This window comes from Scleropages formosus, chromosome 1 (assembly GCF_900964775.1).
Source record: "Scleropages formosus chromosome 1, fSclFor1.1, whole genome shotgun sequence".
Lineage (NCBI taxonomy): Eukaryota > Metazoa > Chordata > Actinopteri > Osteoglossiformes > Osteoglossidae > Scleropages > Scleropages formosus.
The window spans coordinates 4,903,428-4,930,137 of record NC_041806.1 but is presented as its reverse complement, the minus strand read 5'-3'; the positions used below and the strand labels follow the sequence as shown (position 1 = coordinate 4,930,137).

The 26,710-nt window shown below is 45.9% G+C and overlaps 1 protein-coding gene across 2 annotated transcripts in view; it reads right to left on the bottom strand.

Moving 5' to 3' along the window:
- Positions 1 to 26,479, bottom strand: part of pnpla6 (patatin-like phospholipase domain containing 6) — a 29,471-nt gene extending 2,992 nt beyond the window's left edge. For both annotated transcript variants that reach the window (XM_029250733.1, XM_029250735.1), the window contains exons 1-30: positions 26,412 to 26,479; positions 24,882 to 24,954; positions 22,259 to 22,312; positions 21,929 to 22,016; positions 21,618 to 21,700; positions 21,377 to 21,468; positions 21,085 to 21,225; positions 20,579 to 20,738; positions 20,414 to 20,494; positions 19,300 to 19,428; positions 19,140 to 19,220; positions 18,725 to 18,866; positions 17,311 to 17,382; positions 16,537 to 16,640; positions 16,148 to 16,333; positions 15,780 to 15,857; positions 14,140 to 14,345; positions 13,848 to 13,979; positions 13,573 to 13,696; positions 12,832 to 12,945; positions 12,517 to 12,592; positions 11,655 to 11,804; positions 11,456 to 11,519; positions 10,780 to 10,948; positions 9,287 to 9,469; positions 8,997 to 9,115; positions 8,426 to 8,582; positions 8,212 to 8,328; positions 7,173 to 7,242; positions 1,192 to 1,308 (exon numbers count right to left, since the gene is read on the bottom strand). In XM_029250733.1, coding sequence (XP_029106566.1) covers positions 1,192 to 1,308; positions 7,173 to 7,242; positions 8,212 to 8,328; positions 8,426 to 8,582; positions 8,997 to 9,115; positions 9,287 to 9,469; positions 10,780 to 10,948; positions 11,456 to 11,519; positions 11,655 to 11,804; positions 12,517 to 12,592; positions 12,832 to 12,945; positions 13,573 to 13,696; positions 13,848 to 13,979; positions 14,140 to 14,345; positions 15,780 to 15,857; positions 16,148 to 16,333; positions 16,537 to 16,640; positions 17,311 to 17,382; positions 18,725 to 18,866; positions 19,140 to 19,220; positions 19,300 to 19,428; positions 20,414 to 20,494; positions 20,579 to 20,738; positions 21,085 to 21,225; positions 21,377 to 21,468; positions 21,618 to 21,700; positions 21,929 to 22,016; positions 22,259 to 22,312; positions 24,882 to 24,950 — 3,358 coding nt within the window. In that variant the 5' untranslated portion in view covers positions 24,951 to 24,954; positions 26,412 to 26,479. The remainder of the gene's footprint in view (positions 1 to 1,191; positions 1,309 to 7,172; positions 7,243 to 8,211; positions 8,329 to 8,425; positions 8,583 to 8,996; positions 9,116 to 9,286; positions 9,470 to 10,779; positions 10,949 to 11,455; positions 11,520 to 11,654; positions 11,805 to 12,516; positions 12,593 to 12,831; positions 12,946 to 13,572; positions 13,697 to 13,847; positions 13,980 to 14,139; positions 14,346 to 15,779; positions 15,858 to 16,147; positions 16,334 to 16,536; positions 16,641 to 17,310; positions 17,383 to 18,724; positions 18,867 to 19,139; positions 19,221 to 19,299; positions 19,429 to 20,413; positions 20,495 to 20,578; positions 20,739 to 21,084; positions 21,226 to 21,376; positions 21,469 to 21,617; positions 21,701 to 21,928; positions 22,017 to 22,258; positions 22,313 to 24,881; positions 24,955 to 26,411) is intronic.
- Between the last annotated feature and the right edge of the window lie 231 nt (positions 26,480 to 26,710).

Genomic DNA, 26,710 nt, shown 5'->3' with positions numbered 1-26,710 from the left:
CACTTGTCCAGTTTTAGCACTAACTCGATTCAAGCCACTGTCAATCAAAAAAGGCTAAACAGGTCTCATTTTTGTTCATCTTAGGTCACCCCTTTGCTGGACAGGAGATATCTGGACCAAAGGCTAACAGCTGTGAACCCTGATCTTCTGGTGACCTTGATATAGAGACCAAGTAAGCAGAAAATAAGAGATGTCAGGCCTGCGAAGCTGTATCAACCAGCAGGGACAGGTCACAGTCCACACTTACACTGGGCTCTGTGAAGAGTCACCTACTCTACAGTGTTGACACAGTCTTTACAGGAGACATGACCAGAGTTTTTAACAGTCTTTCTGATTTTGTTGAAAAAAGTGAGACAATGTGTTAAGAAGTTGATTAGGTTGATTTTGCTCATGCTTCCTACAAAATATTGTCAAAGTAAGTGCATGGATTTTAGAAGGGGGGGGAAAAAAAAAAAAAAAAAAAACTCTTGGTCCAATGCAATCAGTGGATCAAAAGTCACGTAAATCACTAAATAAACCACAGTGCTGACTAATGACTGAGGGGAAATACTTGGGTTTTGTAGCCTTGACCAGTGAAGCACCAGACAGCCTTGACAACAAACAGAACTGGTGATTCCAGTCTGCAGAACTCGTCCGAAGAACCAACAAAACAATGAAGACGTGGCAATGAGGGTAATCTTCAGCCCTTCGGAAGCACCACTCATCACCAGTAATCACCATGTCCGTGTTGAGGTGTCATTGTGAGCAGAGACTGGTCTACATTTGATTTTAAACCCACGTTCTTCACATTTGTCGCTGTTTCAAAATGCCCATGAAGGTGTCACTTCAGGCATCGACTTGCCTCTCAAGTATTGATGGAAGGCAATAATAATCATCTTGTACAGAGGTATCAGGTAACTGCAAAAGGCTTCCTGAGAACCCAGCAGCTTTACCCATTCTTTATATTTTCAGAAAAATTCAGTGTTAACTCTAATCAGAACTAAAGACGTAGGGAGGGCCTGTTGGACCTCTGACAGGTGAATGAGATATACCCCAGCCAATTAATTCAGAAACTAGTCTCAGTAATTCACATTGCTTAGTCAAACATCAGAATTTCTCGGCAACCCTTTAGCAGAGCAATGGTACCGATCAGTGGATGACCCATCCCAAACCACCTTCACCCCCCATGCTGCTGGGCTGGCTGTTACTTGCCTGGTAGGTTGTTGGTGTAGCCACCGTCCATGAGCAAGTTTCCATCTTTGGGATCGCAGAGGGGGGGCAGGTACCCGGAGAGGGTCATGCTCGCCCTCACATAGCGCCACAGAGAGCCTGGCACACATGGAGGGGTGGGAAAGGAGGAGGGGTGGGTGGACAATGTCGCCATGAGGACCCGGCTGTATTGCCGTCAGTTCCGCACAGACAAACCTGGCCTGCCCACTTTGAGCTGTCGGCCAAACCGTTGGTGGGCTTGTGCCCTGCTGCCACCTGAACTCCCCAGCACCCCTCCTTCACCCTGGCTGTGTGTGTGTGTGAGATTGAGAGCGAGGCCAGGGCTCAGGGATGAGGGTGGCTGTATAAACGCTGCCCCAGAAATGCTCAACCCCCATGGTGGAACTGGTATTAAGCCCACAGAGATAGGTTCAAGAATACCTGCTGCTTCAGATCCAGAACGTCTCAGAAAAGGTGTGTTAAATTTTTGCAATGTTCAACTTTTCCCTCCTCAACTGTCTGATGACTCTCATCTATTGTGGACTCTACCCTCGAATCCCAAACCAAATAGTGCTGAATCAGCCATGTCAGGTGATGGCCATGATCATGGTCATGACAGTGATACCCTTGCACCCACTAGGGGGAATGGGGAACGGAGGTCCTGGAGACAGGGTTTGGTGGACTTGGGGTAGCCAACCACGCTTGGTTTGCAATACCAGCACAGACCAGCAGGGGAAGAGGAGGCAACAGGGCACAACATGGGTTGGAAGGTGAGCGAGGACCTCCAGAATGGAGATGTTGAGGTATGAAGGTTTTTTGGGAAGTGAAGTCTGGCTGGCAAGGCACAGTGGAGGGTCTTGTGACTGCGTGTGATCACTTAAGGGAAAATTTCATTAGTTTGAACGAAACACAACATATTTGGGATACAGCAAAATTTTCATTGAAAAATTTCTTTCTTCAGGTAGGATCCAGAACATCCACACTTGAAAAAATATTTTAGGAAAATATATGTGCATGTTAAAATGTGAAGAAACACAAACAAAGCCGGCAAAAGGAGACACGGGAGAAGTGGATTTTCCCCTTGGTCGACCGGGAATGTCAGCAAGCAGAAGGAACAATTAAAGCACAACCTTCTGGTAGCATGGAAGGCAGAATGTGGAGCGAAAAGCAACCAGCACATTAAAAAAAAAAAAAAAAAAAAACTGTGAAAAAGAAAAATCGATTACCATTGAAAACAGAAAAGGGAAGCCATGAAAATAAAAACGTCGTGAACAAATAATGGGGAATCACGGACCATTTGTCAAACAACAGAACACCACAAAAGAGGGAATTGTGGCCAATTTCAAACACACAGTTTAGTTCTATTATCAATGTCTTGAATGGATCCAAAACTGTTTAGTCCTACTGTTTTGTCCGTCCCTGCAATTCCTGTAAGCGTGCCCTATAAAACAGCATCTCCGAGCCCCAGAATGAGTTAGTGCAAAGCTAAAAAAAAAGTGGGTGTGACTTAACAGTTAACTCCCATAATGGTCCTTTCTGGGTGCACATACTCATACTCACACACATATCGAGATCAACGGTAACCCATGACTTGTAAAGCGATGTCTTGTACCAGGACCCAAGGATGTGTTGGGAGGGGAGGCGCATGTTTGAATGGAAACATGCAGCACGCACGTGGATGCGTACCTCCGCGAGTCGAACTGAGCTGAACCGAGTCGAATTGAGCCGAGCCAAGCCAGGGGGGGTGCCTGCAAAGCTTTCGATGGGTGGGGGTGGTGTGGCTGCCAATTGGGTGAAGCCAAATCACAGGGGAGGGGAGGGGATGGTTGATAACCATGCAATCCCAGCCTCTCATATTCACAAAATATCTCTTTGGATCGTCCTTCCAAACCAAGGGGCTCCAAATGTCTGGCCGGTCAGGGAGGGTTGGGGGATTAGTATTGACTGGTGAAGGGAGAGGAGGCACACGAATGTGGTGCAGATGCTGGTCCTCCTGGTGGTGGGGGGGTTGGGGTTGCAGCTCTGACCTGGGACATTGTTTACATAGCAGCCATCCACAAGCAGGTGACCGTCCTTGGGGTCGCAGAGTGGAGGTAAATAAGGGGTGTAGGATGCACTCGCTCTAACATAGCGCCAGACACAGCCTGTCGGATGAAGATGGAGAGCAAATCAAAATGGAAAGCTCCCCCATTAGAGAGAGACAGGAAGGGGGGCGAGAAAGACAAGAGTGAGCAAGAGATTGGAGGAGGGGGAAGAGGACGGCAGACAACCCAGAACTTGGAGAATATTTTAACATGTCACATATGGCATGGGAACACAACCGTCACATTGGTAACACACCACACCGTACGGGAGAGCAAGGTACCGCAAGCTGGTGAAAAGCAGCTCAGATGTGCCTGCTTTGACCCTGATGTGGTGGAATGAGATCCCTCTGTCCCTCAGAGCTACTGAATCCTTCCCGGCATTCAAAAAGGTCTTAAAACCCATCTCTTTCAGAGCCATTTCTCTCCTGATCTCCTGACACCTACATAAATGAGTCACCGCCTGACTATTAACGTAATTTCTATCTGAACGTCACTTCTACAGGCAGCGACGACTCAAAACGAGCTGCGCGTCAGTAACCCTGTGTCTAAAGCTCTTTGCCTGCTGTTCATACTCTTTTGTTTAATCTGAGTCACACGTTGCTTAAATGTTATTATCAATCGCTCCCTCAACGTGGAAAAGGCTACAAATCGCATCTCAGCTCTGATCCGGACCTCTGGCTTGAACTCTGACCAATCTACGGAACAAGCAGGAACTGGATAATGCTTTATTTAAACACCCAGAATGCAATGTGCTAAATGTAGAAGAAAAGAAAAAAAATGAAACCTCACATGTGTTTCAATCTGGGACTGTTGATCACCTTTAAAAGAGCACTATAAGAAACCTACCTACCTACCTTGGTACCAACAGGGGTGGACACAGGCTGAACGCTGGACCTGCACTATGGTATCAAACACTCTTCCTTACCTCCCCAGGGCATTTTCTTGGTGCAGTAGGTAGTATACTGGTTACAGCTTCTGCCTTTGACTCTGGAGGTCACAGGTGTGAATCCCACCTACTGCTTGAGCAAGGTACCTACCCTGAATTGCTGTAGTAAAATGACCTGGCTCTGTAAGTGCATAAATAGTTATAAGTACGTTAATAATGTAGATAGAAAAGTGTCAGCTAAATGAACTAGTGTAAAACAATTCAATAATGACGTGTCGGGGTTAGCTTTGTTAGAGAGGTGGAAGGCAGGGTCTTTGGAAACACACACGCACCCTGCCCATGCACACAGACAGGACAAAGGGTGCTGTCATGGGGCTGCATGTCCCAGGGTTGGAAGAAGGGACACCGGTGATGGACACTACAGGTCAGGCTAAGCGTTCGCCCACCAATGATAGAGGATCTCTGTGCACACAAGCGTTTGGGAGGACACCTGTGATCCACATGGAGACCTGATCCCTCTGTGGATGGGGGGTGGACTTACAGGAGCTACCCAGAAGTCCATTCTGCACAAGTGTGTCTTTGAGAACAGAAGGGCCAAGCAATGGGTGGAACCAAAGGTCCAGAAAATAGGCCATGAGTCCTTAACCAAAGGTGGCTGAATAAACAAAACATGGTCCAAAAGCAAGGTGTGCTGTAATACAAGGTTAGAGGTTACACAGAACTGTAGTGGAATGGACAGTCCTCCTTGGTCAAAAGGGTCAATATCACATGAGACAATAAAGAAGGGGCTGGAGGGAGAGGTCAGTAGATGGAATATTCTGGATCCTACCATTTACCTACAATGACAGGCATGAATGTAGAATATGGGACATTTGTGCTCGTGTCAGTTGTGTGTCGATGTGGATTAGTCGCATCAAAGCTCGACCCGTGGCGAAGCAGGAGATGTCGGGCTTTGCCCTGACGGTTCTGCTGTTACGTGTGAAGGAGGAAAGTCAAGGAAGCAGCAGTGGATGTTACCTCGCTAAGGAGGTAAACTACACTTTCTCTAAGCTTTACATTCAGACAGAGAGAGAGAAAAAGAGTGAGAAGGAGGGAAGATTTTCATTTTCATGCAATGGAGGAGGCGGGGAGGAGGGAGGCATGGTAAAGACCAGCATGCTCTTGCTGTTAGGCTCATGGGAGATGCAGTGTGAACAGTGTTAGGGCTCTGCAGGGCCACCCAAGGTCCCATGAGCTCCCAATCCAGCCTGATGGTTAGATCCACAGCCCTGAGAAATACAGTTCATCCACAAATGACCGGACCTCACATGGCTGACCGGATATCCGAATGACCAGATAGTCCAGTTAATCGCAATATTATTTTTTTTAAATATTTTCAGAACATTAAAAAATGGTAGGAAAAAAACTGATGAGAAATGGTTTAAAAAAGTTACAGTTTAAATATTCAATTTTCAAGAAAACAACTCTCGGTACTCGACAAAACAATTCTGGACACGTGGAACTGGAAGGAACGGCTACATTCTCCGTCTATTTTATCGTCCGAAAAAATAAATCGGAAATCATATTATTGTTTAAAATTCCGTCATTTCGTGCTGGGTTTTCCGAAAATAAAATTTCCTTACGCATTACAAGATTACTTTTATGTCAAAATTCTGCATCTTGTATCCCACTTTTACTATTTCTTCTTTCCCCGTTTCCTTGTATTCCTGGAGTGTGTTCCTAGTTTCTACTTGTTTGTATCGCCTAATTTATCTGTACCGAGGACTGTCGGAAAAGCATTTCGCTTCACGTCGTACTAGGTACGGTTGTGTATGTGACAAATAAAAACTTGAAACGATTAATGGAAAAGTGACGTATAGGATACGCTGGAATGACCAGTCAATCGCTCAACTGAACTCCCCCAGACCGGTCAGGAGAGGATGAACTCTAAATAACCGATGCAGAGGAGGCAACATCATTATGGGCCAATCATGTAAGCGCACCCCAACAATCCACTAAACTGGTTATCGTCCATCATCTGCATTGTAATGAGAGGTAGCTGGACTGGGACGCCAGGGGAGCAGGGTTCAAACCCAAGGAGAGAGATGGGAGACCAAGCCCAACCTTCTCTAGTAAGTTAGTTACAGGGAGACATATAAACGAAATGATACATTAATATGTGTCAGTTAGCAAACACTTCTACAGCTCACACCATCACACACTCCTGTGGGGCTGGGGAATGATGGAACAAGTATATTTCATCACATTAAGGTGTTTCTCCATTCTGGCTGGACTGGATCTAGCAGAACTGAAGTCTAACTGCTGTTTTTCACTTGAGAATCAAATTAGTTGAATCACGAATGAATATTAATAGCAATTCTGGTTGCCTCTGGCAGGCAACAAAGTGTGCAACTGTCCGTGTGTGTTTCACAAAGTCTAAATCCTAAAGTCCATAGAAAGCTACCGTTTTTGAATATGATTCACTGCTGTCGGCTCTACATACATGTAAAACTCTTGAAGTTAAAAAACATCAGATGGCAGTGACCTGCTAAATGAAACGGCAATACAGGTGGTCACAGATTTACGGTGGGGTTACGTTCCGTGAAACCCATCGAAAGTCGAAAATCCATTTAATACACCTAATACACACCTCTGCGTGACAGACTGGGTGATGTGGATCACTGCCGCTGCCCAGTATCACAGGAGAGTATTGCACCATATATTGCTTGCCCGGGGGGGAAAAATTCAAAGTACGGTTTCTACTGAATGTCTATCGCCAGCTCACCATCGTAAAGTCGAAAAATCGTAAATCAAACCATCGTAAATCGGGGACCACCTGCATTACCCAATATTATGCTTCCGTCCCATACCCGGACTGCGAAATACAGCGTTTCTGTCATTTACTTCACGTTCTAAGTTGCACTGCGTAAAATGAATTGCTTTTGTATAATTATTTTAAACAGCTGACACTGCGGTGCCTGAGGATGGGTATGGGCAGGTGGGGCGGAGCCAGTCGATTGGCAACTGTCACTCACCGTCTTTGTGCACACGCATGGCGGAAGCTGTGATGTCAGTAGTCACGTTGAAGTAGGGCAGCCACAGGTCCTGGGGGCGGGTGACATGGTGTTCAAAATCGTGTCAACGGGAGCATACAGACTCCACATATGGTGTAAACAGAGACCATCAGGACAGATGGGCAAAGCAAACACAAGGTCTGTTTCAAATTAGATCATAATTATTCTTTTTTGGGATCTCTGTGACACCGCTTACAAATTATGAAATTGTGGCAGGATAAGAATTTGCATTAAAAAATAATGCAATGCCAAAGGAATCTGATTTGCTGTGACCTTAAAGTCGCCCCATGACACGGTTCCGATTTGGGACAGCGATCTGTCCATCTCCAAGAGCCGTTCGCACAACTTCAGCTCAAACGTGTAACACGTTTGTTTCCACCTGTATGGCGTAACTATCTTCATTGCATGAAACCATAGTCTCTTATAATTTAAATTTTTACTGAACTGTAAAATTTCTGCTTGTAGCAGAGTGAAAGCAACCTGTAATTATGCACTAAGATAACAGACGGCAATAAAGTTCACCGAAACAGACGGGCCTCCTAAATTCGTCAACTTTATAGCTCCGTTGTTCCTGAATGTGGGTGATCAATAACAAGATATGGAGAACTTCATGCGTTTATGGAAAGTCATATTAAATTACTTTTCATTTTAATGTAGTTCAACGCATATAAAACTGCTAAAGGGTATTAAAATTAAATGTAATTTTAACAATGGTTATATCTGACATCTTTAAAAACATAACCCGTGAATAAATAGAGGGATGTTTGCGTATTACTTATCTTTTGTCGATTGTAATGTGGTGTTAAAAGCAACTTTGGAGTTGCGAACTAAACAAAAACGAACAAGTAATGAACAGACTTCAGATTTCATCTGCGATCATAAGCCGCGGAGCCAGTGTGCCCAGTTACTGACGACCCCACGCTTACGTTCACCACGAGCCTCATGATGGCCTCGCGATTCTAGTATCGCACTGTTCTTCACACCCACAAGACCTCCTCACCTCAACCTGCTTGTCCTGGAACACCTTGTAGATGCTGGTGTTGAATGCAGAGCCTGAGAACATGGAGGTGATGGGATAGGTCAAATCCAGGACGGTCTTAAACACCGAGTTCATTGCCTGGGGGCGAGAGAGGAGAGAGCGATGGGAGGTGTCAGCGTGTCCACGTGGTGAGTTTGGCAGCTGGCGGGATTAGCTGTGTTGCAGCACTGCCCACCTTAGCCCACTCGCGGGCCCTCTGCTTGGTGCGCACGGCACTGCGCTCCTCGGCGTACAGCGCTCCGATGAAGGAGCCAATGGAGGTGCCACCCACGATGTCGATGGGAATCCCCGCCTCCTCCATGGCCTTGATCACGCCCACATGGGAGCAGCCCCTGCAGGGGGTGGAGTACAACTGTGTGTTCACATATGAAGGACACACCTATGCACAGCAGAGTCCCTATTACCTGGCCTTCAGTGTTCACCAGCCACATTTTTATGTAAATTTACTTTCATTTTGTCAAACTAAAAACTCTTTGAAGAACATTATGTTGGTAATTAATTCAGTAAAAATGAATATATGAATTAACACATAGCATCCAAATGACTGGTCATTAACACTGTATGTTACAGTGTTACAGGGTCGCCAGGTCAAGACGAGGTTGCATTCAGGGTTGCGATCAACAAAGTAGTGTATGTGTTTAACCTGTGCCTATAGGGAGTGCAAGTCTTGCGTCCATGAGTAGGTGTGCATGTGTCGGACAGAAACACACACACACACACACCCCTTCGGTGCTAGGTAGACTCACCTGGCGCCACCTCCTCCAAGAACAACGGCGATGCTGTTGCCAGTCAGAACCCGAGCCAGCCGAGAAAAGTCACTGTGCCGGTCTGCCGTCTTCTCAAATACCTTCTCGTAGACCTCCCTCTGATAACACACACACAAACAAACCATAAAGGTCACAAAAATTGATGAGAAAATGTTTAATTCCAGATGAGGCTTCTGTTCTAGATGATCGGTAGGTGACATCTATGACAGCTTAGCCAGACTGTGTGTGTGTGTGTGTGTGTGTGTGTGTGTGTGTTGCTTGGTCAGTACCAGCTTAGCAGGGCTACGTCGGGAGAACACCCGCCGGGGGCACTTCAAGTGCAGGTGCCCGGAGCACCAGCTCCGCATGTTGAGCCACTCCACAGTCCTGGAAGGGCCTGGGCCATCCTCACGGTGCAGCAGAACCAACTGTTTCAGAGCCCGCACCGCCGTGTTCTCTAGCATCTGCTCCAGCTGTGATAGGTACAGGCCAGCAGAGGGCGCAGCCGTTAAGGTACTGAACCGCCTTTCAAAACGCTACAAATTCAAATCTCAGGTTTTGACCTGCTGTTGTACCATTGAGGTAGGTTCGTAACTCTGAGTCTCCCAATGAAATATCCATCTCTGAAGGTAATTATATAGTGAGTGGACAAAATAACAGAAACACAACATGAAGTTTAACCCTTTAAAATTATCTCAACTTTAGCTTTAACAGAGTTCAGGTGCATCAGTCACAAAAACTGCAAAATTAAATGTTTTCAAGGGAACGGTTTTTAGAATAATGGCACTATATGCCAAACAGGGACAAACGGAATCTGTAAAGAGGAACAGTGATTGCAAGTCTTAGCTCGCTGAAAGGGATAGATGAGCACTTGTCAGTATAGCTGCAAAATGCCCCAAAAGTACAGCCTCAAAAATTACCACGGAACTGAATCGGCACTTCTGAGACCCAGTCTCAACAAAAACTGTCCGTCATGTGCTTCAGAAAGCTGAAATTTATGGCAGGGCTGCCATTCAGAAACCGCTTGTGCCAATTCACATTTGGACATGTTTATGTTTTTTGACAAAGCCAATGGATGCCTTCTACCCACAATGTCTGTTGCCAACTCTTAAACATGGTGGGGGATCCATAATGGTATAGGCACCCAGCTCAGAAGAGTCATTAGGTCTGAGCCCTATAGTGGCAACACTCTTCCCTTATGAATTCCCCATATTCCACAATTATAATGCCTCCAAACACCAGGATGAAGTCAAACACCTTGTATGGCCTCCTAAATTACCGGATCTAAACATCAACACTGCTGCACACAGTATGAAGCCGATTACTTTCTATTTCCTTCTGTTGTTAGGGGGTTTTGTTATTCCATCCACCCCTATAAGTATTTAGTTCTCCCTAAAGAAATGTTTGTCGAGTTTATAGGTAAACACGTAACAGGTCCCGCTACTGTCAGACTCAACAGAAGGAAAGACAAACAGGAAAGGTGGAGTAGTGGCTGGTTTCTGGATCATACCACAGCTGTTTGCCCCTGCTGTAGTACCCTTGGTTAAGTATTCCATTTAAGCCACAAATCCTCTCTTGTCCCCCATCCCAGGCTCTTGGCTCGGAGAAAAGGAGCGGAGCTTTGTTTGGCTGTCAACTCTAACTGAGTCAAGCACCATTCTTGATCCCAGCGGACAAATATATCCTCACAGTAAAAGCAAAGACTTGTGATCAATAAGACATGAGATATTTAACGTAAGCAAAGGGGAGAGAGAGGAAGGGCCATGCAGGCCTCCCAAGCCACCTGCCCCAGGGCGGGCTCCTGGTCCCCCAGCCCCACGATGAGAATGCAGTCGGCCTGGCGGATGCAGCGCTGCGTCCAGGGGGTCATGCTGTTGTCTGTCTGGTAGAGGACAATGCGGTGGATGTCCTCCTGCTGGGCGAGCCAGCCGGACAGGCGGTACTCGTGGATGCTGGGGAGGGCAAGAGCAGGACGGGGGGACAGAAAGAGAAGGGATGAGGAACTGAGCAGAGCGACTGAGAAAGTGCAGATATCAAAGATGCTCATTTGAAACAAGGATTCAGGCAGAGATAAAATCATAAAAGTACTGAGTGACAGAGAAGAGGACTGAATGAATGCACAAGGGGCAGCAGGTGGTGTGGCGCTTACAGCTACCACTCTGGACTTGGAAGGATCTGGGTTTGAATCACACGTCCTGCTGTACTGCCCTTGACCAAGGTACCTCACCCTGAACTGATATAGTAAAAATGAGCCAGGTGTGTAAATGGGTAAATTAGTGTACATATCTTAACGGTGTAAATCACACAGGAGAAAAACGTCAGATAATTCAATAATCTAAATGTACAGAAAAAGATAAGGATTTTGGATTATGTATCACAACACAATTTTTACAATTAAGTGAGTGTGATGTAAATGATGGATGGAGTGAGAGGCACCAAGGTGGGGTCGGTACATCTACCTGTCAAGGGCTGAGGCGCCCAGCCGTTCGCGGATGATGTCGCTTGTTAGTAGCAGGGTGGGACCTGTTATGATGAAAGCGGAGGTGAGAATGTCACAGAAATCACATTTACATATTAACTTATTATTCCTGACGCTGCCCAGTGTGGAACCTGCAAAGAATATGTTCGACAAAAGTCAGAGGTGAGGTCCAGTTCTACCTATGGCACTGAGGGCGTGGCTGAGCTCCAGGTTGAAGGCATTGATTGGCACCTCGTCACACACCGGCAGAACAGCTACCGTGGACAGGTTACTGGCCGGGTTGGTGACATCAGGACTGAAGGACATGCTGGACAAACTCAGGGCAGAACCTGGAGGATGGAGGACAAGAGATAGACAAGAGGTCAAGAAAGTGCAGAAATTAAGACGACCAAACATCTACTGGCTCCTCAATTTATAAACACAACTGTGATCAGAGGTCTGTTCATATCTCATTTTGTTTGGAATTACAAAGTTACATATACCACCAAGTAACAATCAATAAAGGGTTAATAATGCAGACATCCCTCAATTTGAAAGATTCTGTAAAAACCTCTCTAGTTAGATGAGATTAAAAAATAATTTAAGATTTTTTTTCATATTTATATTTCCATCATACTGCATTAAAACTAATGTAACAGAAACAAAAATGCATTCTCTACACAAACTAATATTCAATTGCTTTCTGACTCATGCCATAAACTTGGCGACATTCCTCATCTTGTCACTGATAAACACTGGAAATGAGTTGAAGTACGGTGGTCCACAATTCCTGTTGTGTGTGGCTCCTCTTTATTGACATCTATCAGCTCCTAGAATAAACGCAGGTCACATTCGTTCCGATACAAAGTGAAATCTCGGAAAACAGGTAAGAGCAGCAAATGCGATTACAAATTAAAATATGTAGATTTTTTATTCATTTTCAAAAATGTAATTCAAACATTCATTAAAATGAGGAGCCAATGATTTTTAAAAAAGCCACAACAGAGAGGAAAGAGGTAGAGCCAACGGTCTGGTCATAACCACAGGTTCATGAGAGAACACCTGAAAAAGGCCCGCGGGTCTGCTGCAGGTTCCCCAGGATCTTCTGTCCCAGTAGGTGGATGAGCCGGGTCACCACCTGAGGGAGGAGCGCGGTCGAAAAACAGCAGTGAGCGGCAGTTCAAACACCGCCCTCCCCTCCGTGTTAACAAAGAGATCATGGCGCAATTTAAACACCACGAAGACCGTGACAAAGCACTGAAGAACCGGTCACGGCACTGTTACACACAATACAGTTTACGCAACTGCTGTCAGTTACGTGACGGAGTAAAACACAGCACTGGGAGAGCCATAAAACACACGTGCATACACACACACCTGCGGGTATCTCCTCTTGATGTTGTTGAGGGTGCCCTCCGGCAGCTTCACCAGCTCCGTGTCCCGGACCGCGTGGACCGTGGTGGCGCGGGGCTGATGAGTGAGCGCCTCCACCTAGGAAACACATAAGTGAGGGGTGGATTCCTCTCGAGTTCTAACCCCAGAACACACACACACTTAATGAGCAGTGTTTACAACCAAGAGCAACTAAACGGTGAAGTGTGATTAGCAGGAAATATGACAAATTTCACCCAGTGCACAAGTAAAAAAAACAGTATCTTAGAAAAGCACTAAGAACCTATATGCTGGTGTGTTTTAAAAATATGAAAGTCAAAAATTAATGAGTTAGTTCTCAGTTTACCAAATCTATTTTAAAAACTGGTAAAAAGGAATACATTTCCAAAACATGACAGAATTCATATAAAAAGGAAAAATCTTTAAGAAAAATCATAAAACATCCCAGGAAACCAATATAAAAACGCCAAAAAGGTTTGAAACAGTTGTCTGTAGCCACAGCTCAAAATAGGGTCAGGAGGGTTAGGAATCCAGCATATTGCAGATTTTTTCCCCTCATATTTCAGGAAGAGTGTATGCCAAGCACGATCCTGCCTTTGGAAATATTCGGTTTTGCTGCCATGTTTTAAATGAGATATTAAGCTCTTGAGTAAATATATGGATTGTGAATGTTTGTGGTACGTTTTAGGGCGGCCACTGCACCGCAGACATGTCCCTGTGTCTCACCACGCCGATGAGGTCACCTCGCCCGTACTCCCCCACCAGCTCCTTCTTGCCGTTGGCTTTGCGGATGACTGATCGCAGACGACCGTTCAGGACGATGTAGGTGCAGTCGGACTGGTCATCTTGCCTGGAAGAACGCAAGATGTTACATCTGTTCTTCATTTTTTTTTTTTTTATATATGGAGGTGTGCGCGAGAGCCTGAGTGAAATATTATTGATGATGTGGGCGGGGCTTCAAAGAGAACAGCTGAAGCCTACAGAAAGAAGAAGAGCGCCACCTGTAGAGCGCACGGCCGGCCTCCACGGCCATCCAGTCGATGGCGAAGTCCATCTGCCGCACAAAGGCGGACATGCGCACGGCCACAGTGTGTGCGGCGCTCAGTACCACGCTAGGCTGCTCCCGCATGATCCTGCAGGGGGTGACAGAGAGCAAAGCACTGCAGGCTCAGTATAGCAACAGGTGTGAGAAATGTGTGTGGGGGTAAAAAAAATGGAATGAAAAATGGCATAAATTAAACAATTAGTCAATAAAAGGTTCGTGACAAACTAAACAGTGTCAGCCAGCCTCACTCGTAGAAGTCGGACTTGGAGATCTTGAGGAAGGTGCAGTCGCGCATAGCCTTGATGGTGAAGATGAGCGGTTCGCCTGTGAGCACCGCCAGCTGGCCCACCATCTCGCCAGGTTGTGTCACAAAAAGGCACACGGCCTCCTGCTTGTCGATCATGCGCTGGTACACGTGTAAGCAGCCTGACAGCACAAAGTGTAGGCTGACGTCCTACAGGGGGGGTGAGAGACAATTGGATTGGGGGACAGTGGGTGGTGGTTGTGGGCAGGGTGAGGTATTGAAGATGTACAGGGAGCAGAAGTAATCCAGGTGAACGATCAGTGGACGGGACACAAACACAGGGGGAGCAGATATTGTACAGGAGGTGGATCAGTGGGCGGGACAAAGAGATGGGGGAGCGGTTATGGTACAGGAGGTGGGTCAGTGGGCAGGACACAGATGGGGGAGTGGTTATAGTACAGGAGGTGGGACAGTGGGCAGGACACAGATGGGGGAGTGGTTATAGTACAGGAGGTGGGACAGTGGGCAGGACACAGATGGGGGAGTGGTTATGGTACAGGAGGTGGGACAGTGGGCAGGACACAGATGGGGGAGTGGTTATAGTACAGGAGGTGGGACAGTGGGCAGGACACAGATGGGGGAGTGGTTATAGTACAGGAGGTGGGACAGTGGGCAGGACACAGATGGGGGAGTGGTTATAGTACAGGAGGTGGGACAGTGGGCAGGACACAGATGGGGGAGTGGTTATAGTACAGGAGGTGGGACAGTGGGCAGGACACAGATGGGGGAGTGGTTATAGTACAGGAGGTGGGACAGTGGGCAGGACACAGATGGGGGAGTGGTTATGGTACAGGAGGTGGGACAGTGGGCAGGACACAGATGGGGGAGTGGTTATAGTACAGGAGGTGGGACAGTGGGCAGGACACAGATGGGGGAGTGGTTATAGTACAGGAGGTGGGACAGTGGGCAGGACACAGATGGGGGAGTGGTTATAGTACAGGAGGTGGGACAGTGGGCAGGACACAGATGGGGGAGTGGTTATGGTACAGGAGGTGGGACAGTGGGCAGGACACAGATGGGGGAGTGGTTATAGTACAGGAGGTGGGACAGTGGGCAGGACACAGATGGGGGAGTGGTTATAGTACAGGAGGTGGGACAGTGGGCAGGACACAGATGGGGGAGTGGTTATAGTACAGGAGGTGGGACAGTGGGCAGGACACAGATGGGGGAGTGGTTATGGTACAGGAGGTGGGACAGTGGGTGGGACACAGATGGGGGAGTGGTTATGGTACAGGAGGTAGGACAGTGGGCAGGACACAGAGATGGGGGAGTGGTCATGGTAGAGGAGGTGGATCAGTGGGCGGGACACAAATATAGAGGACATGGAATGAAAATGGAAATAAAGACAGGGAATTAGTAGGGTAGAGAGGGAACAAAGAAGACATATTAAACAGTTACTCAGCAAAGTCTCCCTGCAGCCACACAGTTGCACGGCACAGAACGGCAAGTAAAACAGGAAACTCAGAATGACTTGTGTTTTCTCAGACAGGAACCAAAGAGCGATGGGGAGAGATAATGAGAGAGAAGTGATGACGAGAGATGTGGACTAATCGAAAAAGAGGAGGAAGGCACCAGACCACGGACCTGGTCTCCCTGTCGTGCTAACACCGCCCCGGCTTTGGCGTGATGAAGGGTCACCTTCCCGTTCAGCAAGGCTGGGTCCTGGGTGTGAGGAGGGGTGAAGGTAAATGATGTTATTAACCAGAAGTGCTTTAAGATACAAGTGTGTGCAGAAGCCTTACTACCACATCTACTCCCCCCCTCCCGAGTCCTGGGGAAAAGAGGAAGAGCTCAAATGAAGCTGAAGAGGAACAGCTCAATCTTCAGATTCATGCAGCTATAACCTTCAATGAGGAAACAGACCAAAAGTAACTTCTTCACAAAGACAGTTGTGGCTGTATCTTGTACCCTAGTCCTGAGGTTCAGCTGGGTGTTTAGCCGGCCTCACGAACCTCGATCCTCATGAGCTTGAGGATCTCCTTCTGCGCCTCCTCAAAGAGCGTGGTGGTGTGCCGGCCGGGGGTTACCGGCCCATACAGGCTCTCCAGGCTGCCTTCCTCCTCGGAGTATAGGTAGACCCCTGACGGGACCTCCTCCACTGTCACAGACTTCCTCTCCCGCTGGTCCTGTGACATTGACTAAAGTTGGACAGAAGGAGGGATACAGGAGACATGCGTTAAGGCTGAAGGTATACACCCTGACTTCATACAGGAAAAAATTACCCTGCTGTATAACAGGGTATATCACTGTAAATAGGCTAGTGTACAACCATAATACTGTGTGCCACTGGAGAAAAGCGTTGGATGGATGGATGGATGGATGGATCTGCTCCCCCACTGACCCGTGTGAAGGCGGAGGGGATAGGTGCCCCATCCTCGGCAGAAACGGAAATGCGACCCCTCTCGTACGCCATGTCAAAGTCGGACCGCAGGCTCTTCTGAATGCCTGCAAGAGGAGGGACTGTATCTGGTTACCAAACATCAAGAGACATATAACATTTGTTTACTTGACTGTCCAGCTGTACTGCAATATAGTGATACAGCAGACTCGTCCCCAAAGACAACCACACAAATAAGCAGACAAGGTAATTTATACAGCACGTCCGGTAACAAAACGGTCGCGTTACGAATTTTTCAACATACAAACATTTTCCGATTTATTTTTAATGACTCCCCCTAATATTAATATATCTTATTATATACATTATAATATTAATGTATCTTGAATTGAATTATACTAAAACAAAGTCTTATGAAGTAATTTTCAGTTATCATGGCTATATCCTATACTTTTACAGAATTAACTAGCAAATATATTGAGCCTGCAGGCAAAAATTACACATTGCATTTTTTATGAGATGTATGTCGCTTTGGAGAGAAGCATCTGCTAAATGAATAATTGTAAATGTAAAAAGTGTGTATTACTAATCTTCTATTGACCGGGAGGGACAGTGGCAAAAGGGAGTTTGGAGTTACATACAAAACGAGTTATGAACAGACATTCAGACCCCATTACGTTCATAAGTAGAGGAGTAAAGGGATACATTTATGCATGTGCACTGACACACGCAGAGCCAACGCAGAGACACAACTGCACACCGGGGTGTGAGTGTTACCTGCAATGTCCACCGGCATGGATATGGCACGACTCAGCACCGGAACAGAGCCCTCCTTCCCCAGATCCCCAACTGTGAACAGGTTAAAGACAGGTCACACCACTATGTGCACACACACTAAACGCAACAGTTAAACACAAGGGTCTGAGTGGACTTGTCTTTACCCCAAGTGCTCAAAAAGCACTCATTGCTAGAGTATCACTAAGGAGTAACACAAGAAAATACAGGAAAACGGAGAAATAAACCTCAGGAGAAATTTAATTCATAGACCCAACCCTGCCTGTCTCACACACCAAAAAACACAGCAATGAAGATATTTCAGGAGAGCTACAGATGTGCGTAATTTTTTATGCAGCTTGATATTTATCTCACATCTTATTCAGATATTCAAATACCTAGAGAAAGGGGTGTCAGAATTAATGGCCATCACTCCCTCGTGAAAAATTAAATGCAACGTAACCAAAGCGTGTCCTCTGTATTTCTTTTTCAGGAATCTGGGAAAGGAACTGAGATAAATGGCTACATTAGACCGAATGACTAATGTTGGACCTTTAACTTCCAGCCTTCGTGATTCACCCGCTTACTAATGCGGAATTAATCTGATAATAAGATTTCTAATCGTTAGGTAATAAATCCCAATGCTAATCCTGATTTTATTTTAATTGCCCCTGGAATAAAACAGCTGCCAGCCGAGTGTCTTATTAAGGGTAACTTACATAATGGTCTACTCACACACACACACACACACACACACATATATACAATATATATATATACAGAATTACTTAAAGGTTTTTTCTCTGGACATCATTTCCACAGCTCTACATTGTACTCCGAGTTTTAAGGTGGCAATTGTTCTGGGTAAGAAAACAAACAAGTACTAAAGAAGGAACTGGACTAGAAATACTACAGCGGTGTTCTGGGATTTGAACCTACAACATATTGTTTACGAAGCTAATTCCCACTTGTTTACAGGCCAGGCCTCAGAAACAGAATATTCCAGAAGGGTACATTTTCAAGCGTTGCCTTGCTGCCGAGACCTGTCCATTACTGAGGAGATGGAATAATGCAGGATCCGCCCAGACAGGCGCAGCGCTCAGAGCGGGGCTGGGAGGCAGGGTACATCCTGGATCAGACATTAAAAAAACTCTTTCTTCCCCTATCCCTTAACCTATTCTGTACCCTAGTAACTGTTCATGTCCACCTCTCTACTTCTGGCCCTTCCTTTGGCCTGTCCTGCTGTCACAGCTGTTCTGTGCCAAGTCATTTTCTCTGCAGAACTCCAGTGAAATTTCCCATTAGTTCCAAACCCTCCTCTCCAGCAAACTTTCATGCTTTCATCTCATTTTCCAGCTTGTTTCCACCTTCTCCCCTCGCACCGCGTCCACACCTCCAGTTGCGGTCCGACTCCCACCTGCCGTCTCGCCCTTGGCCGCTGCCGCTGTCTCCCGGTGCTCCTCTGCACCCATGGAACCGCCAAACCTCTTGCTGTGCCGGACGGGGCTCGTTCGGGAGGGGTGTGGCGACGAGGGCAGCAGACGCAGGGGCTGCATCTCCTGAAGGCGGAGAGGGATGGATCAGAGGTAGCATGAAGCACTGCTAGTACAGCTACAGTGATGGAAACCCAATGAATGAGTGACAAAAGACAGCAGGAGCATCATTACCTACTCTTGTACCATCAATGTACCCATTTACCGAGTGTGTCCAGGGTAATATGGTATTGAGTACTGTATAGCTGTTCACTAACCATGATGTAACCGGTTTCCAGCATGTTTTGATTCTTACTGAGATTTATAATTGTCTGTTGACTGTTAGCATGTCACACTCACGTGGCTGAAGAGCTCGTTGGTGAGACCCAGGTAGTTGTGCAGGGCCAGAACCGTGACCCGCTGCAGGCGAACCATAATGATCTGGAGAAGGGGGGGAATGTCAGTCGTTGCACGTGAAATAGGATACACATGTATGTGGAAGTTCTCACACTCCGCTCACCTGGACCACCCGCACCAGGCTTTCTGGGTACTTTTCGAAGATGGACAGGAAGGCCTCAACTGGTAAACGCAGCACAGTAGATACCTCCGCCGCTCGTGCCGATACGGTTTTATACGGCTTCTGGTGGCCCTAGAAAGCACACGGACGCACAGTTCTGAGCACGACGCCCTCTATGGATGATCCTCCAGTAGAGTGCATAAGCAGCAGCAGGTGACGTGGCGATTTCATAACAGATTAGTTGGCGTACTGGTCAATGACACAAACTCAAAATAGAAGCCCTGCTGTTGTACCAATCAGGACAGTCTGCAGTGTGAACTAATTCAGTGAAATATGTAGCTGTCTTAATGGGTAAAATGATCGGTCGGAATTATGTCGGTTCTTGATCGCATTCGTATTTTGGTGGAACGAACTCATCCTCTGTCGGAGGCTGAGGAATCCCTTCCAGCATTCATAAGGTTCCCAAAACCCATCTATTTCAGATCCGTTTCACTCACGATCTCTGGGCACCGTATGTTGTGAATAACGATGTATTTGCTATTTGAACGTCACTTGAGTACGTAGCTATTTCACCAACATGGTGGCATCATGCGCACAAGCTGGACTTTGACAAGTCTACATTTGTATCTAAATGTCTTTGTCTATAATGAAGGGCCTTCTGTTAATGGACTTTAATTCTGGATAAAAGCCTTTGCCAGCTGCAGATGAAAGCATCCATTAAACTAATGTAACGAAATCTAATGTTAAGATAATTTACTGTATGAACTTCCTGATAAGGTTGTATAATATGACAGTAATGTAATGTAATGCATCTTGTTATTCTCTTTTATAACTATAGGGACAAACATTCACACAATGTCTGATGATTCCATCCAAGGCCCAGTGCTACAGCATGTCACCGCTGCTCAATGAAAACGCAACTTGCGTTCAATCCCTCCACTTGTGTTGGACGACTGTGTAACTGTAGCGCTTCAAAACATGGTTCCTCTTAAATAAATAAATATTTAAGAACACTTAAATTGAAAAATCTGGCAAAGAGAGACAGGTGGAGATGGGCCCAACCCTGGTGGATTGAGGTTAAGACAAGGTATCATGGCAAAGGCAAGTAGAAACTCACAGTAATGACATCCAGAATGCTGAGCAGACTGTGGACACTGTCCCCTGGGTACACCTCCTTTACCACGTTTTCTTTGCCATCCTGCACAAGAAATGCACTGACACGTTACAGTGAACCCCATGCGTCAAACCCACAGAACACATACCAACCGGCACCCTCACACACCTGTCCCGTGAGACACAGCTCTAGCTTTCCATCTTGTACCACATAGATGCTGCTGTCAGGCTGTCCAGGCCGGAAAACGTACTCGCCCTGCTGGAACTGCAGGAAGACCATGTGCTTGCACAGCTCCAGGAAGAGGGGCTTCTCGAAGTGGCCCAGAACCCTGCAGAGACAGGCAGAAGTAGATAAAGAGAATGTGAGATTGAGACAGAAACACACATTTGCTTACATCTCACTGTGGGGACTTCACACTGACACTCACTCTGATTTCATGAAATATTTCGAAGCAGATCTGAGCAAGTCCCCCAAATTTGAGAAAACCTCAGATTTTTTCAAATCAACTGACATGTTGACACCCAGATATATTATGTAACATTTACTAGCCTTGCAGGGACCACAAGGTGAGCGAGATGTACATGCATGCACAAGGGTTACTGTCGGCTGATGTAAAAGGAGCATTGAGGAGGCCAAAAGGGATGCACTGATATTAAAACAGACCAAATACATACCGCACATTCTTTAGCATGTAGAGCACCTCAGAAGGCAGGTGGGAGTTGGCCACATCGAATTCGGTAAGATCAGCCTCCAGCACCGAAGGAGGGGGCTCCTTCATCTGTAGGGTGGGAACTTCCTTCTTGAAGCGAAGGATCCTGATGGCATTGGGACAGAGAGGAGTAACATAATCAGAAAATAGTAAAGAAGATATAAGACCACGGTGAAAGGAAGAGTATTATTGGCAACACGAAGGCAGCAGGGTTCAAATATTTGATGAGAAGAGAAAGGCATGAAAGGAGATTTTACTTTTTGGCAATGTTGAGCATCTTTTGTTTTTTCTTCAGGCGTGGGCGGGAAGAAGAGGTAGTTCCCACCAAGGATGAGGTAGACTGGGACACCTGGTGGAGAGGAAGGAACAGGGCTACCAACAGGGTTACCAACAGGGTATGTTCCATAAATACCCACTTCCTCCAATCACCTCATGGAAATACCTCCCAATTGACTTTCTCCATCATCTCCTCAACTGCTTCTCCACATGTTCTCTCACCTTCCGCATTATTTTACGTCCATAGAACATGACCTTGTCTCTCTTGCGGAAGCGATATTTTGGGGTTTCTTGGGCTTGGACGTCTAGATGGCCCGACAGAGGAATGTGGGCAGGGTGCGATGGGGAATTTGTCACAGGAAGAAGAAGGGGAAGACAAGTAAGAACAGTACGACATCTCAAATTCTGCGCAACACAGATAGCACTGTGGGAGAATGCTAGAGGAGACGGTTCAGGCCCCAATCTTTAAGGGCAATTGTCAAATCAATGATCCCCAGCTGAGGGGACAGGGTTGAGGTAAGGAGGGCACTGACTTCGAAGCTTGATCTTCCGCAGTATGAAGAAGATGAGGACGGCGATGAGGACGATAGCAACGCCAGCTCCAATTATAATCCCCACCATCTGTAAAGCAAGAAGGTTGAAGAGGAGCAGCAGGACAGGATGAAAAGGGTGGGGAAGAAACAATAAAGGATGGAAAGGGAGGAGGGGAGGGAGAAATGATAATTAGCATGCAGGAGTTATAACTTAGTGAGTAATTAAATGTAAACCAGAAACACACATGCTCACAACCTCCACACACGGGTTACAGACACAACTTCCATACTGAGCACACGACTGGTTTTACCATCGATGTAAACACTGACCATGCTGGTCTGAAGCTGGTCCTCCACAAAAGCCTTGAAGGTGAGCAGACTCTCCTGCTAACAGCAAACACACACGATTTGAGATTGCATGAGCTACCAGTCTGTACGCTCCCACGCCTGATCAAACTGATCTGGGAGGAAACATGGCGGCCGGAGGAAGGCTGCGCTGAACGATAGAAAGCCAGCGAGACGGTCCGAGTCTCAGATCACGCTGGAGATGCTGTGTACAGCACATCTCAACTGTGAGTATGATGGAGAGCAACACACGCTAAGGCACAGTCTTTTCTTCTCCCTCATTCTCTCTCTGCTTCCCGCATGTGCAGAACCAGATCAAATTAAATGCTAATCATCATGAGCAACAGCATTTATTTCCTGGGCAGATACACTCGCTGGCAGTGATGTACAAAAGCACTTAAGAAAGACATAACCCAGCAGATCAGAACATGCATACAGCATGGTGAGCCTTCACATAATGACGGCTTGAGTTCTGTTGCAAAAACATCTGTGACTGGATTTATTATGGGCTGATTTCTCATCCAGTCTTGAAGGAGAATGCATCAGAGCATATATTACATATCTAGAAATCATATAAGTGTCAGGAAGCAGTCAGATCAAATGAGGAAGAAAAACAGCTGAGCCATCTGAAAGGAGCCTCTCTAACCCCACCCGCTACCCAGAGCGCATACTGGGCACCGTGCAATTTTCGGTGTCTTCTTGTAGGATGAAAATGGCATCGATCGCCTTCTGCCCTTTGCGCACTTTGTGGGATGCACAGAGAACGGCCACTTCTGTCCTGCAAGCGTCAGTGGTGTAGACGTTTCTGCTGCAATCGTGGATCACATCAGTTGTAGGGCCGGTCTGAACAGGGTCGTATTGGTGAATCACTGTAGTGAGGTCAACTAAACCAAAGCATGGTTAATTTTACCAAATTGTGGCTAACTCAAAACTGCTTCTTCACGGTGCACTGGCTTGCCGTCTTACAAGCACAATTGGAACGTGCCACACTGTTGTCCTGAGTTCTAAACACGCAGACTCTTTGGAAGCTGTGGAGCATAAAAAACTTCATCTGGTACTCCCATGTCTAGAAAACACTGACTTCATGCATGTGACCACATTCTCCACTGTTGTCATACTCATCCCGCATACTTATGGATACAGGGAGGGATAATTTGTTGAAGTATTCCTCATTGTCACGGCTGAAAATGTCAGCGCCTACCTCTTGATAAGGTTGCCGAGGTACTGGTTGCGGTTTTAACAGTTCACTTGGACTGCTCCGCTGATATTTTCGGCAGGTTGGACAGTTTGACACAAGTTCCGCTATGTCGAGATTTATCCTCGGCCAGTATATTGCTTCACGGGCTCTTTTGTTGCGTTTTTCAATCCCAAGATGACCCTTGTCTATCTTCTTTACCACCTCCTTCCTGAGTGTTTGTGGAATCACAATTTTGCTCTCTTTGTAGGCGATACCACCAGTTAGTATCAGTTCAGCCCTGCAGCTCCAAGACTCTCAAACATCTGGGATACAGTTTTGCTTTACATCAGGCCAACCGTCCAAAATGGCACGTTTCACTTGTTTCAGTGTCACGTCTTTCTCCGTCTCCCTGGAGATTATTATGGTGAGCAATTCCTTCTCAGTTTGAGAATTATCTCATCTTGGTGTCCATCATCCAACGTGATGCATATGCAACCGGTTGCCGGCTGTCATCACATCTTTGAAGTAAAACAGCTCCAAGGCCTGTCTGAGATGAATCGGATCACGATCCATAAATGAATCAACACCTTCAATGTGTTCATCGATTAATAGTTTTGAGATACACTTCTGGTCCAGAGGCAATCCCAACAGGGAGTCTCAAAAACTGCTGTCTACCAAAAGGGATATTAAAAGTGCACAATCATGAAGTAGCATCAGCTAGCAACCAACTTCAACTGCCAAAATCTTGTGGTCTGGCCAACCATCTCTCTCGCTTAAGATTTTACAGTTTCGGCTGCTTGGCAGAGCATTAGCGCTTTTTACAGACCCAAATCTTGCTCTCTAAGCAGTATTTCTCTTAAGGCATTATCAGGTATTCCCCACACAATTTTATCATTGATTCAAGAATCCGTTGAGTCTCCAAATCTGCAAGTTCGGTCATATTCTGATCAAACACTTCTCCTTAGACCTCACATTTCTTTTCGGTAGGTAGTACACATAACTTTTCCATTATTATTTTTAATCTTCAAGCACAAAGCTGCTATGAACCTTTAAATCTTCATCTCCATCGACGTGCAGAAATGAGGCTTTAATTTCGTCCGGTTTGTGATCAGCATGGATCGCGAACACGTACGGTTTTAAATGTTTCAACCAACCATCTCCAGTTTTCGGCAACATTACCGGTTAACTGAAGTTTGGGAGGTCTCCATTTCCATCTTCGCCAACTTCCCATCTTCCCAAGAAATACTGATAGCATGCTTTTAGATTGAGGGTGAAGTAATAGTGTTCATTACGTTTCTTCGTAAAACCTTCTATATCGCTCTCTATGCATGTGTCAAAACTACCTTCACATAAGTACAGGTGGTCCCTGACTTACAATGGGGTTACGTTCCGCGAAACCCATCCTAAGTCAAAAATGCATTTAATACACACCTCTGCGTGACAGACTGGGAGATGCGGATCGCTGTCGCTTCCCAGCATCGAGAGAGTACTGCACCGCATATCGCTTGCCCGGGAAAAAAAAATCAAAATTCAGATTTTTTCTGAATGTCTATCACCACCTGACCATTGTAAAGTCTAACGGAATCATAAGTCGAACCATCCTAAGTTGGGAACCACCTGTAGTGTGAATAATGTATACATTAACAAACTATATAACATATCATTATTGAAAGGAAGGCATTTTAAATTCGTTTTACAGTACTGTGCAAAAGTTTTAGGCACTTAGGGAACTTCCTACAAACCATCCATCGTCAACAAGCGCTCGACCCGAGGACGACCGCCTTGTGTCTTGTTGCTCTACTCACCCTTGCCATGGTGGAAGACCTCAGACTTAAACTGCCACATTTTACAAAACCTCACATTTTCAGTATGATTGTCCCTCATCCAGTTTTATTGCCTCTATACAACTGTTCCTGCTTCAGCCAATCGGTTTGCCATACAAAGACCTCAAGTTCTCTATTCGGAAAGTGGTTTATTACTATTTTACTTCCTTTCTTTAACAACATTCAAAACCCTTACTGTAATACTTTGCAAAATGAATGCTTGGAAATCTAAAATATGCTCTTTCCCATTAACACTAATGCAGAAGAGATTAAAAAACCGTCTAAAACAAATATTTCTGTGAAACATCTAAGTGCCTACGACTTTCGCACAGTACTGTAATTCTATTCTTCAATACTGTAAGTCACTTATCACAATTAGTATAAGATTAATAATACAGTCATTTCTCAATTCATACTTGCAGGTTAGGCTCTATAAGTCTATTATTATCATAAATACAATTTTATATAATAATAACTATTTTTATTATTATTATTTCAAGCAACATTAAAATTAAAACCAAATTAAAATGACCAAATATTAAAATACTGTGTCTTCACAGATGCCTATTCGGTATAGACTGTTGACGGATTTATCCCATAATTGTGTAATGTTCTCCCTCCAGCTATTGATCACCACACCCCTCTTCTAGTTATTGAACACCAGGAAAAAGCTGTTAACACTGTTGAAATGAGGGGAATTAAGTTGGTCCCTCCCTCCGATTCTCCCGGATTGGAGGGTAAAAACAGGTCATGTTCCCTCTGAAGTAAATTTGGAGAAAAGATAGGAGAATAATGAAAAATAAAAATAAAAATAAAAATAAAAAAAAAAACGAAAAATGTCTATATCTTTGAAAAGCATTTGTAACACGAGAGGTCCGTGTATTCAGCTGTACGGTGCCCAGTATGTGAGCTCTTTATAGCTAAAAAAAAAAAATGCCATGAACAGGGGTTTTGAGTGTCTCCTAAGGCCACATCGGGGCTACGAACCATCACCAATCCAACGTGTCGGGCAGGGAGCGCAATCAGTTGGACGGAACTATCGTTTAAGGAGCTCCAGCACAGAGTTTACCCTGAGGGCGGACGTCACAAAGAGGTGGAGAGCAGGAGGGACGGGAAGCGAAAGGAGCTCGCCGCTCACCTCGGCGGTGTCCGACTCTTGCTCCAAGGGGCTCTGTCCCATTCTCACCCCGTCGGATCCTCGCAGACGTCATCCATCAACAGCCGCTGCAAACCAGAGGGACGCACATGAAGCCAGGAGAGCTCCGTCACTCGGATGAAATTAAACCTCTCGGTTGGACAAAGGGGGGTCTCGGTCCCAGGAGGGGGGCTGCTACCGTACCCTTGACGAAAGTACAGTACTTAACCCGAATCAATGTTTTAAAAAAAAAAATTTAGTTACATAAACAGGAAATAACTATAAACTGTGTGGTGCAAGAA